The following is a 13,748-nucleotide window of genomic DNA, read 5'->3' as shown; positions in this document are numbered from 1 at the left end:
GCGCACCGGAAGTCGCGTCAGAAGGTCGCGCCCGTCACGTGCGCCGCCGGCGCGACCTGGATCTCCTGCAAGCGGTAGCGAGGGGAGGGGGGGGAAGCCCGCTAGCGGCCCCACACCTGGCGGACATCTACCTCCCGTGAGGCGATGTCGCGCCTGCCGCAACGCTCACGGAGGCGCCCCCATGAGCCCTGCCATGGCGTCTCCAGAGGACCGGGACGGACCGGCTCCAACCACCTGCTGTGGCCCTCTCTGGGACAGGAGTCCATCTTCTGCAGGTAAGCCTGCAAGGTCCCCCATCATGGACAGGAAACCTAAACTGAGGCGGAAAGAGAGGGCCGCCCTTTTTAACCTGTAGGTTTCCGGTCCTTGATGGGCGGATCCTCTCTCTCACGTGGTGCTGTCATGGATGACCGAATAATACAAAGTAATGTAAATTACACAGGTTCTTGCTAAATGTGCAAAAAAAGAAAGGCGACAAATGCCAAAAAATACTACTAATGTAGAAGTACAGCCTGGAAGCATGAGATTTTCCTTACCAAGTTCTCTCGCTGCTGTAAAATTGTCTTTGTATTATATAAACAAGGAAATAAAATATGTGAAACGTTATTGTTAACAAAAGAATAACAAAAACAAGCTGCAGCAATCAGAATCAAGAGTGACGTTTTGCGGCCTGACCAGAAGTCAAGCTAAAAGAAAGGGGTGCATGTATGCATACATGAGTCATCATTATCCACAGTCATGAGTCATCATAGCCTCATACTATTAACCGAAGAAAAAAGTATACATCTGGTATGTATTTAAACATACCATATGGCCAAAGTCTCATCTATGGAAGCTCATTAAAGCATTTTTTTTTAGAATACGAGCTAAAATTCATTATAAAAATTATATGCATGTATGTAAAATCTAAAATAAAACTACAAAAAAACACCCACAATGGTAGAAGGCAGTTTCCACAATTATGTCCTTATTCAATAACAGACTGATGCCAAAGGCAGCTTGAAGCAGACCACAATTTGCACAGATTGATATGTAAAAAGGAAAGATTTCCACTTCCTCCTGTTACAGAAATGGATCATATCACCCAGTTTCCTATACATAAAGCAAAGCCCCAGCTGTCACTGAATTCTTAATCAGCTGAGCATCTTCTCCTTCACATGCGACACAATCAGGTTCAGCCACAGTTCCGCTAACCGTCCTCCTTACAGTTAGTCATTACCGGAAACGCTGCCAATGGTACACTGATGAAGTGAATGTACAAGAAAACAATCTACACAGCACATGTGCAGGATGCTGAGAAAGTAAATCCTGGCTATACATTAAAAGGACACAATGCACACAAAATACAATAATAATAATAATAGGACAAAGGAAGCTGCTGATACTTCTGTTTACAATTTGTTTCATCAGATCAGCACAATTCGGGAAGCAGAGGTACAGAGTGGGCATTGATCACATACATTTAGACTGGATAAGAATGGAGCCTTCCATTATGTGACATTTTATAGGAGCATAGGTCCCGCAACAGTTTTATTGTGTTGCAGCCTACAAATTGTAACCTAGAGCCTAAATATTGCTCAATGGTATATTATTCAAATAACAGTTATTTTCCCAAATATTTCATCAACCAGATCTGCTACTTTAGATGAAGAAAGGTAGAGAAAAAGCCTCCATATAACGCTGGAGCTACTGAGCTTGTGGGAAACAGTATCTGACAGATTGAGTGCGTCACTTACTCGGCTGCTTGCTATAGTTTTGATAAAATTCCTGTTTTATCTGCTGCAGATCTAGCAGCTCTCTGAATGCTGAGCTCTGTGTTACCCTGCCACATCACTGATTGGCAGCTTTCAGCCTATGCACAGTGTACACAGAAAGCTGCCAATCAATAGTGGGAGTGTGATTATACACAGCTCATGAATATGAAGATCTACATGGCAGCAAGTCCTGTAGTAAATCTCCTGCTGAATAAACAGTAATTTTATCAAAACTACAGCAATCAACCTAGTAATAGCCAAACTGATGGAACCAGGGTCTCAGTCTCTATATTGAAGTTCTTGTTAATGTCTATAGGCACAGCTAAGGAGCTGTTCACTTAATATTTGTGCTGAAATGTAGTGCTCTCAGGTTCATATATCAAATGTATCCACAGGTCTCCAATTACCCATTGGTTAAGAGACTGTCCCTTTGGCCACCATTACGTTGATATAAATCTGCACAATTATTTTGTACTGTAAAGGAAAACCATTACTGTGTAAGCTTTTCAGTGGCATCTCACATGGCAAGCATGGGAGCCTTTGGCTGGTCAATACTGTCAATGTATACGTCTGATGGAAGGTTTAGTGGTGAGGTCAATAGAGCCCTACAAGAAAGATCTGCGTAGGCTACACACTGCGTAATCAATGTATTGAAATACTTGAGGCAAAACCTGCGTAATCCTCTGAATCACATCACTCAAGAAAAAAAACTCACCTAGTGATAATGGTCGTCTCTACTTTAGGCAGAAATATTCAGGTAAAATTTTTCACTGATATGATTTATTGTAAAATCATGCAGCCTAAGGTTATTTGCATTAATATAACATGAGACTACGGTATGCAGAATGAGTTGACACTGTTCCAACATCTACCTTCTGAGCAAATCACAAAATACAACATTTTCACTATAGAGTTGTAAAATTGCTACAACTACAGCAGAAGCTCTTAGCCTTAACCTCAACTTAAAGGGATTGCCCCCTGACATGGTGACCTTTGGATGGGTCAACAATATCAGATAGGAATGCCAAGTGTTAAAACCTGAAACGATCAGCTGTTACCCCCCTGCTAGCGGCCACCAAACAGTGTGACCGGCCACTGGCTGAACCGATAACTGACCAACGGGGTTGGGAGGCGGTCAGAACCCAAATGTCTGATATTGACTGTATATAGAAAAGGAAAGGTAATCAATGTCATAGGATAGGTCATCAACACCAGTAGTAGAAAACACCTTGTGAAATTAACGTTATCCAACACATCACTCAAAATACAGTAGAAAACAAGCCATACTTCTACGATAAAGTGCTCTTCAGAAAGTAATCAAAGAACTGTTCAGGAATTATTCTGAAGTCTCCATAAACACACACACACACACACACACACACACACACACACACCAGTTGAAGCCACCACTATCAACAGATTTGGCCAAAAGTAGTGTGTATGGGAGCCCTCTCAACAGATGAGTGCCGGGAAAGATAAGGATATGTTATGTCCAATTTCGGACTGGCGATCCTTATGTTCTCTAGAGATAAGTTGCCGCCAGAGAGGTCTGTTAGTGACCCTCATATAGAGAACACCGGAGCGCTTGGCCACACAGAGCACTCCTGTGCCTAGGAAAGTCAGGCAAGATGGCTGTCCTCCAATCATTTGGCCAGCAGCTATCTGAAGTGTTTTGGGGAGTTAAAAGGGTTATTCAGGACCATTTTATTTATTTATTTTTACTATGGGCCAAAGAACTAACAGGCAGGTAGATGCAAACTACCTGCCCCTTCTGCCTGCCGCCGATCTCTGCCAGCGATTCCACAGCTTCTGCTGATGTCACAACAACAGAGCAGCCGCTTCTCTTCTACTCTGTTGACTGGGCGTGACAACATATACACACACATTATAATATGGTGTGTGTAATACAAATTATATATATAAATTTATTTGTATTACACACACACAGAAATGCAATTTCTATATCTGAAAAACTGCAATGGCCCATCGCACTGTTTGCTTTTTAGCTGATTTTTCTTGATATCCTCTTCCAGGCGGCTCATTCAGAATATCCCCTTTACAGCACTGAGTAATAAGCGCACAGCATGAGCAGGACACTGTCAATATCACACAGGCATCAGGAGCATTGATTTGGTTCTCTGGATACAAGTGCAGTGCAGATGAACACGCTCTTGTTTTATCTTTGTGCATGCTCCACTTAAAAAATAATAAACAAGTACATACATTAAAGCCTAACGAAGGCACCAAGACGTACTGTATCTGCATATCACAAATTGCCCTACACAGACTGACACCTACTTACATCATTTTGATTGCCTGTGTGTTTGAGCAGTGCTCACACGAGCCACAGCAGGAGCCTGTCTGTGACTGACATTATGTATGCAATCAAAATGGTTGCAGCCTCCTACTCTGACTTAAAAAAGGAAACATTTCATAAAGTTAAAGAAATAAAACAAACAAACAAAAAAAGTATATACAGTACAGACCAAAAGTTGGGACACACCTTCTCATTTAAAGATTTTTCTGTATTTTCATGACTATGAAAATTGTACATTCACACTGAAGGCATCAAAACTATGAATTAACACATGTGGAATTATATACTTAACAAATAAGTGTGAAACAACTGAAAATATGTCTTATATTCTAGGTTCTTCAAAGTAGCCACCTTTTGCTTTGAGGACTGCTTTGCACACTCTTGGCATTCTCTTGATGAGCTTCAAGAGGTAGTCACCGGAAATGGTCTTCCAACAATCTTGAAGGAGTTCCCAGAGATGCTTAGCACTTGTTTGCCCTTTTGCCTTCACTCTGCGGTCCAGCTCACCCCAAACCATCTCGATTGGATTCAGGTCTGGTGACTGTGGAGGCCAGGTCATCTGGCGTAGCACCCCATCACTCTCCTTCTTGGTCAAATAGCCCTTACACAGCCTGGAGGTGTGTTTGGGGGTCATTGTCCTGTTGAAAAATAAAATGATGGTCCAACTAAACGCAAACCGGATGGAATAGCATGCCGCTGCAAGATGCTGTGGTAGCCATGCTGGTTCAGTATGCCTTCAATTTTGAATAAATCCCCAACAGTGTCACCAGCAAAGCACCCCCACACCATCACACCTCCTCCTCCATGCTTCATGGTGGGAACCAGGCATGTAGAGTCCATCCGTTCACCTTTTCTGTGTCGTACAAAGACACGGTGGTTGGAAGCAAAGATCTCAAATTTGGACTCATCAGACCAAAGCACAGATTTCCACTGGTCTAATGTCCATTCCTTGTGTTCTTTAGCCCAAACAAGTCTCTTCTGCTTGTTGCCTGTCCTTAGCAGTGGTTTCCTAGCAGCTATTTTACCATGAAGGCCTGCTGCACAAAGTCTCCTCTTAACAGTTGTTGTAGAGATGTGTCTGCTGCTAGAACTCTGTGTGGCATTGACCTGGTCTCTAATCTGAGCTGCTGTTAACCTGTGATTTCTGAGGCTGGTGACTCGGATAAACTTATCCTCAGAAGCAGAGGTGACTCTTGGTCTTCCTTTCCTGGGGCGGTCCTCATGTGAGCCAGTTTCTTTGTAGCACTTGATGGTTTTTGCAACTGCACTTGGGGACACTTTCAAAGTTTGCCCAATTTTTCACACTGACTGACCTTCATTTCTTAAAGTAATGATGGCCACTCCTTTTTCTTTACTTAGCTGCTTTTTTCTTGCCATAATACAAATTCTAACAGTCTATTCAGTAGGACTATCAGCTGTGTATCCACCAGACTTCTGCACAACACAACTGATGGTCCCAACCCCATTTATAAGGCAAGAAATCCCACTTATTAAACCTGACAGGGCACACCTGTGAAGTGAATACCTGTGACTACCTCTTGAAGCTCATGAACAGAATGCCAAAGCAGTCAGCAAAGCAAAAGGTGGCTACTTTGAAGAACCTAGAATATAAGACATATTTTCAGTTGTTTCACACTTTTTTGTTAAGTATATAATTCCCCATGTGTTAATTCATAGTTTTGATGCCTTCAGTGTGAATGTACAATTTTCATAGTCATGAAAATACAGAAAAATCTTTAAATGAGAAGGTGTGTCCAAACTTTTGGCCTGTTCTGTACATCATTCATATATATAAGCAATCATAACCATGAGTACATCAATATATCTTAGCTTTATTAGACTGCGAGAGATATATATATATATATATATATATATATATATATATATATATATATATATATATATATATATATATATATATATATATATATGCAGGTTTTTGCTATGTAATCTGACAGCAGCATAGTGAAGAGGCATAGACCCTGATTCCAGCGATGTATCACTTCATTTACTGGGTGCAGCAATGGTGATAGATCTGCAGTAGAGAAAACTGATTCTAGCAGTGCTCAGAATGCTGATTCCTGTATAATCCCACCCACGCCACTGACTGGCAGCTTTATGTGTACATTGTATAATGACAGAGCGCTGGGGGCAGTGCTGAACTAGAAGACATGAGGCCAGTTGTCCTGTAGTGATATTCTACTGCCGATAAAACACTGATTGTATTGAAACAGAAAAAAAAAAAAAAAGTCTAGTGACACATTGATGGAATCAGGAACGCTGATCCTACATCAGAGTGCACTCAGATTACTTAGCAAAAACCTACTATGACATTTCACTTTTCCATTAATTTTTTATTTGAAAGTTATATTTGGCATCATATTTTCTGACAAAGTACCTGTTACCACGAGATCTGTGTCTGTACACTTCCTCTGACATTATCTGTTGCTTCGTTAGATAAGAAAAAAAGGATACAGCCTTAGAGCTCCATGATTTGTGCCAATTGCAAGAATCTTCTGCACGGGATCAAATGCCATTGAGGACGGCTCAAAGGGAAATCCATGGCGAACAGTCTAACCACAAAAGAAAACAAGAGAAATGTTAGTATCTTGTTAAACCTATAAAATATATTTACATGTTCATACAGTAGAGTTACATAGAAAGGCTTAAAGATCCAGCACTGAAGACTTAAAGGGAACCTGGCAGCGTTCAATATCCAATCTGTAGGCAGCAGGATACAGAGCAAAAGAGCTGAACAGATTGATATACATCAATTTGTTGAAAAATATTCTGTATAACTGATTTTTGAAATTAAATCCCTGCTGTTTATTTGCCTGGAAGTCCAGGGGGCGGCACTACTCACTGATTAACAGCCCATCGTGTAGTAGTGTGCTTACATTGATAGATGTAAAATCAGTGATAAGGCCGCCCAATGGACTCCGGTTCAGAATGAGCAGAAACTGAAATTACTTAAAGTTATGCAAAATCTTTTCAGCTCTTCCGGACCTGCACAGATCAGACTGTTTAATGTTCTTGACTTGCAGGATTTTGTAAAAACCAACAAATTTCATGTAATTACAACCTGAATTGATCAAAAATGTTGAAATCGTCACAGGACAGTAAAACATGCTGTCACACAGCGTGCACTATAGGTCTGGCCTGCCAAAAATGTTTCCTATATCTTGTCGCAAACATAGCTGGTTCAATCACATTAAAAAAACAAAAAAAAAAAAACTTGAGACTATCAATATTAGGGAAAAGAAATGCACAACATAAATAAATGTATTATGTTATAATCAACTCACAATAAATATGTACATCTGCAGACAGCATATACCTGGTATCCAGATCCTAAATACTACAAGTAAATATAAAACTGAAAAGTGTCACTTTAAAAAGTTAAAAAAGGTCACCCCAGCTACCATACTGCTATTAACCAACAACTGTATTACAGGTCATCCTCATCCTCGCTTCACCTGGGAGAAAGGAGGCGGATTTACTGACTGCTGACCACAACTCCTTGCTTTGTTTTGATTTTACAATCGGCCTTTGTCCCAGGCTCTAGACCACTCCTTTAATTCGGTGTTTATGAAACAAATGTATCTGAAAATCAACAGCTTTTCTTCTGGTTAAGATCACTTAGATCTTTATTACAGACTCATGAGTATTCCATGAGGCCCCTTCTACGCCACTAAAAACAATATTTCTAGGTGGAAAAACCTCTAACATCACATGCATTGATTTTTCCCCACACACTTGAATTCACAATGAATCTGTAGAAAACTCTCCATGTGGGGCTGTAGGCACATTAAGATACAGTAGGGATGGACGGCTTTTAACGGTGCCATATTCTGGATCCATATGATGCGGATACCATGTGTACAAAGATGTTGCTGCAAACGTTAAGACAACAATGTCTTGTGGTCACAGCAAACTAGATTCAGTCACACCTATATAAATAATTTGACAACTGCCTTACAAGGAATATGTAATTAGAAATTATTAAAATTGAGGGTTTTTTTTTTTTTTTTAATTCCAAACTTTTCAGAACAATATAAAAAACAAGTTATGCAATTTTCATACTAGACTCATGCTTCCTGTCTCATACAGATAACTTTACCATCACAGAAGACTCCTCTATATACAATAGGTAATACAGGATCCACCATTCATTGTAGTCAATGGTCACAGCTAACCTCTTCCTCCTCCCTTCAATGTCCTTTGCACAGGTCAGCATTCTCACAAATTACTTCTACAGAAGTCAACAGGAGACAGAGCCAATCTACTGCTGCAATGAGTATAATATTTGACTTAATAGCCAGTGAGAAAATGCAACATTTCATGAGGGGAGGTGTGTAGGGGGGGGGGGGGGTGAAGGAATGTATTATTCATTATTATTATGTGATGAACATTTAAGGAAAAAAATATATATAAATAAAGAGTTAAAAAAAAAAAAAATACGATTAATATGAAATTCTAATTTAACCAGATGATGAAACATCCCCAGAATTTAATTGCATCAATAATTTAGGAGTTGTCGTAACCTGAAGTAGAATAACATATGTATCTTACAATATGGATACTATATCAAGCCTAAGCACAAAGCACTACCTGCTAAACATCTACAAGTATTATTAAATTCTGGAAACCATACAGGCAGTTCTACCATGCCCAGAACGAAATCATATTATGCTATGATACAGAGCCGCTGGACAACATCTAACCTTACAGTAGATCTACATTAGGCAGTTTATTTCACAAAGCTATTTCATTAGGGGAAAAAATCGACAATGAAAGGATCAACATCCACTCGGCTGCAGTTTTGGAGCTGCTCCCTCCCTCATTCTCAGAAATATCTGGTGCACTGAATGAAAACTGCAGTCCATTAAAGAAGAGGATACAGTAAAGCATCTGTACGCACATGGAAACACAAGAAAAAGGAATAGAGATGGAAAGAGACTTGACAGACAAAACAATGGAGAATTCAAGTAATCAGCCAAATCCAGGAACAATGGGGTGATTTGAAGAACCAGAAAGCTTATTACAAATCTAATACGCCTGCAGAAAGTATTGTGAGGCTGAATGCCATCAAAGATATACTAGTGACACTATGTACTTTACACTATGCGATTGTAGCCGACCCCCAAAAGGAAAAAAAAAAAAAAGGGTGAGAACAGATATGCGAATGAATAAACGGTTTACTGTGCATCACTTTAATACTTTAATAATACTTTAGACTTTAATAATTGAGGCCCATTAACGCCCAACATGAGAAGTGATACATAGGAATTAGTAGGTATATGTTCCGTCCATGAAAAAACACATCCATTAAAAATGGATGTCAGAACGAGACCTTAAGAGTTTTTGATTCACAGACTAAAAGTTTCCAACACTTGATAAATGATACATAAAAATGTATTTAACTGAATCTGCAAGGTGAAGTCCCCAGGAAGTGACCCCCTCACACATAATATGCCCATGACTGGCAGCAACCACACGAAATCTTACCAACAGCTACGCACTTATTGACTAGTGTTATTCCTATTTTCCTATACATTTACCGTGATCTATAAATATAAGGACATCGCATTAATGTGTATCTATGCCAAAGCCAAGAAATTTGTTCTCCGCTACTGTAGAGCAAATTACCATCTACCATGTGTCTAATAATAAATGTATCCTGTCACTAGTGCTTGCTTTCTGCGCATGGATTCAATTACAATGTACAGTTTTGTAGGCCTGTAACACATTTACTCATGGAGTATCACATTTACTTCTGTAAAGGTATAGAATAACACAATATTGTGATGCAGGAGATCGGGCAGCTCTCCAGCTCCATACAGCCGCCTCATATCTTTTCTAGTTATGTTCTGCTCAACGAGGATTGACAAATTATTGCAGGTTTTCAGAGACATTTGGACTCAATGTGCAGATATTTTTAGAAAGCCTTTAATTCAAGCCTAATCACTACTAAAAAAAAACAAAAAAAAATCCCATTACGGACAGTTTTACAGAGTGCAAAGTTCAGCAGAGTGAATGCCACCAATAAAAAATGTTTTGCTTGCACAGTCTTTACACAGTCCCAGAGGGAGCGGTAATGTGTGGTACAAGGGACAGTAGTAGACCTGTCACAAATGTCAGCAAGAACCCCATTAGCTATAGCACATACAATTCTGTGTTTCATACATGGATACAATAATGCCGCCAGCCTGATTCATGCTGCCTGTGGATTTGGTAGCAGATGGCAGGTTCCCTATTAAGCACCATTCAAGCATTTTTTCTGGGGTCTTTTAACCCTTTGTTAGGGATCACATATATTAGTAACACATGTAAGTCTTAGATTCACCGGTCGCTGTCTTTACCAGATTTTAGTCCCATTCTGGCACCACATGACTGCAGTTGTGACCGGCCAATTCACACAGTGGATGATGTGTGAAGCGGAGGTCACCTTTTAAAATATCTTCTCCATGTACCTCTATGGGAAATTTAGACTCTGTAGCCTTGTTCTGAGTCCAATAGACTTGAAATAGGAAAAATGTCTTCGGGAACACAGTGATCAGACGGGTTACAAGCAGTCAAGTCGTGCCGCAGCAACCGCAGAGGAGCTTAAAACAGATGTAGACGCTGACTAGCAAGTCTGTAACTACTTGCATTGCACTTACATATGGGATACCTAACAAAAAGATAGGAAAAAAATATGCTGGAGTGGTGCTTTAAGGATTTTTTCACCCCATTACAAGAAGTTAATTAGCTAACTTACTAACATTTGGCTACTAGAAGGGGTGCTTACAGCAATTGCTATCTAGTTGTTGTCTGCAGTACCGCCATTTTTGTTTTCATACATGAAGCATATAGTGCATACAGAATGCATTATTGGGCGACACTCACGGCCCCCTGTGTATAGATGCACTGTGCACATGGCTGCATTCTGTAGGGAGCATCCACACTACCGCTGGACTGCAAATGGTCAGTAACACCCAGACACTTACATAAATAAATATATGGTGGGCTATGATTTGTGTGGCCCAGTCACTGCATTTGCCATCAACTTTTAATGTAAGAAAACCAGCATTGTCAACAGTATATAGCAGTCCTGTCACTTATAGATGCACCGTATTACATTTCCACGTCTTAACCAGAAGAGTGGACATTTTAGCCCCGCTGGTCACACACAATAGTTGTGATCAGTCACAGCGGCCATTCTTGACAGGTTTATACATCATTGTAGGCTCATGGCTTTCAATTTCAAAGTTGGATGGCGACTGTCTAATAAGTTGGTGTAGACAATTCTTCATGGTGGGGGTACAATGTCCAATGTGGTTATAATATCTCTGATGGATTGAGAATTAGGCCTCATTCACATCAGGGTTTTTTTGCATACACAAACAAAACTAAAACATTTAAGTGTGCTGGTTCTTATTCGGATCCATTTTTTATATACGTGTCAGTTTTCACCATTAGCATAACAGCTGCTTTTAGTAATACACAAAGAAAAAAATTCTCCTACCCATTAAACAGTAATAAACAGCACTATACTGTACATAGTGATGGTGAAGCTCTGTGTACATCACATGCAGACAGTTTTACCCATGGATGAGTGCTACCTGTTTAGTGTTTTGTTTTTTATATCAATTCATTCGAAATTGAGGGTTTAATCCACAAATCAGATGAAAAAAATAACACATGTCCTCATTTATTTTGCAATCATTCTGAAAAAAAATGATATGAGAACATGGTTATAGACTTTGATGGGTACGTGTTCCAATTGTAAAAAAATGGACTAAACACAAGAGAAAACAGATATCTTAAATCAGGCCTTTCACAGAAGGAGTAAGGGACCTACTGAAAGATTACTACATGCCTCATTGTGGGCCATTGTAACTAATATATTAGAGAATTCAATTCTTAAAAAGGGCCCTAAATGCATCCATTATCTCTATCCCTCCCTTCACCATTGTAGGCAGTTTACATAATGAAGCCGGGCAGTCGCTGAGTACTTGTATACCGCCCATCTTCTCCCCAGACAGCACCTGCAGAATCCAGGTAGCATTTCTGGGAGCCTGTGACTAGCGCTAGTACAGGGGCTATTGTGATGGCTGTCACATCTTTACGACAGCCCTCGGCTCCATCCATTTACAGAAAGGATGACCCCTTTTGTCACTGTGATGGCTGCTATTAATGGTTATAGCATAGCATCCCATTGGGGGCTGGAGAAACCGTGCATCTACTGACCTCCATTACCATGACTCAACTGTAAAAGGCAGCCGTGATGTTATGGCTGCCTTGGTTACCAGGTTCCTCGACTCTGTCAGTCCATTGATTAGATACACAGACAGATGCCCTGCACTGGAGGATCAGCTGTGTACACATTGCATTACGCTTGAGTCTGTCCAGACCAGATCTGCTTCACTGCTATATATATATCAGTATCAGACAACCAAAGCATCCACTATTACATCTCACAAATCTCTGCAATAGAAACCAATGTACAGAGTGCATCAGCCAGAAGTCATCATTATATCTGCCTGCCATGTGCAATCAGCTGTGCCATCAGCCTGCACCCTCACTGACCTACTGAGCACAAATGCCCATCTCCACCCTGGTTATACCTGACCGGTCACCAGATAAAGCATCTACTAGCGCTGCCCACACAACTGGCAGGACTGGGAACAGCATCCCCCCCCCAAACCCAGTGCAAAACATGACAAGGGGAGAAAGGACATGTCCTAAGACGGGCAGGAGGATGGAGGACCAATGACTAAACACATCAACAAGAGCCAGCCTGACAACAGCTGACATTACGGCTATCAGAAGGGGGACATTGACAGGAGGAGGAGGAGGAGGCAGCATTGACAAGGTGGGGGGAGCCTGATCTCAGCAAATACAGCCCAAAAAGAACTGTAAATGGTGCAGAGCTTTCCCATATGCCCTTCAAGCCACCCGAGGACGAGACCAGCACAAAATGCCACAAAGGACGATCAGATAAAGGCTATAGGGAGATGAACAGAGGACAGACAAGTATATACAGACACACGTATACAGCGTGCTTCACCCTCATGCAATAAATATACAGATTTATATCTTACATAAATGCAGTGTGCTTCACTATATATATATTTATTTATTACACACAAATAAACAGAGTGTGCTGCAACCTCATGCAGAGGTTCACGTCCAATGAGGCCCTGTGCAGGAATATACGGGCCTTTGCACTCTGATAGTTTATCATAAAGCACCTCTGAGTCTGTTACTTGCTACTTTAGGGGTGGTAGTGGCCCCTTTACCTTTCTGGCCCCTGTGTGACTGCATAGGTTGCACTAATGATATGTCCGCCCCATAAGTATACAATGAGCTTCCCTATATTATATACACGATACACACAGAGAGCTTCACCCTTATACACACACTGACCACGGAAGTGGGGGTCGCCATACATGGGCCAGCTGTCAGGCTGTGGACCGTCTGGGGAGCAATGTGGTGGGCTCCTTCACAGGGCACCCCGGGGGCGAGGGGCGAGGGCTCCTTCACTGGGCACCCCGGGGGCGAGGGGCGAGGGGCGAGGGCTCCTTCACTGGGCACCCCGGGGGCGAGGGCTCCTTCACTGGGCACCCCGGGGGCGAGGGCTCCTTCACTGGGCACCCCGGGGGCGAGGGCTCCTTCACTGGGCACCCCGGGGG

General features: G+C 41.3%; 1 protein-coding gene across 9 annotated transcripts in view; it reads right to left on the bottom strand.

Annotated features, from left to right (window-relative positions):
• The window catches only part of STXBP5 (syntaxin binding protein 5), a 503,632-nt gene that overhangs the window by 488,458 nt on the left and 1,426 nt on the right, over nucleotides 1-13,748 (bottom strand). For all 9 annotated transcript variants that reach the window (XM_073672694.1, XM_073672695.1, XM_073672696.1 and 6 more), the window contains exon 2: nucleotides 6,547-6,644. In XM_073672694.1, the coding sequence (XP_073528795.1) occupies nucleotides 6,547-6,644 (98 nt within the window). The remainder of the gene's footprint in view (nucleotides 1-6,546; nucleotides 6,645-13,748) is intronic.

This window comes from Phyllobates terribilis, unplaced genomic scaffold, assembly GCF_046119375.1.
Source record: "Phyllobates terribilis strain yellow unplaced genomic scaffold, ASM4611937v1 Scaffold_3__8_contigs__length_932513732, whole genome shotgun sequence".
Taxonomy (NCBI): Eukaryota; Metazoa; Chordata; class Amphibia; order Anura; family Dendrobatidae; genus Phyllobates; species Phyllobates terribilis.
Note: the sequence above shows the minus strand (reverse complement) of the source record. Positions and strands in the feature narration are given on the sequence as shown.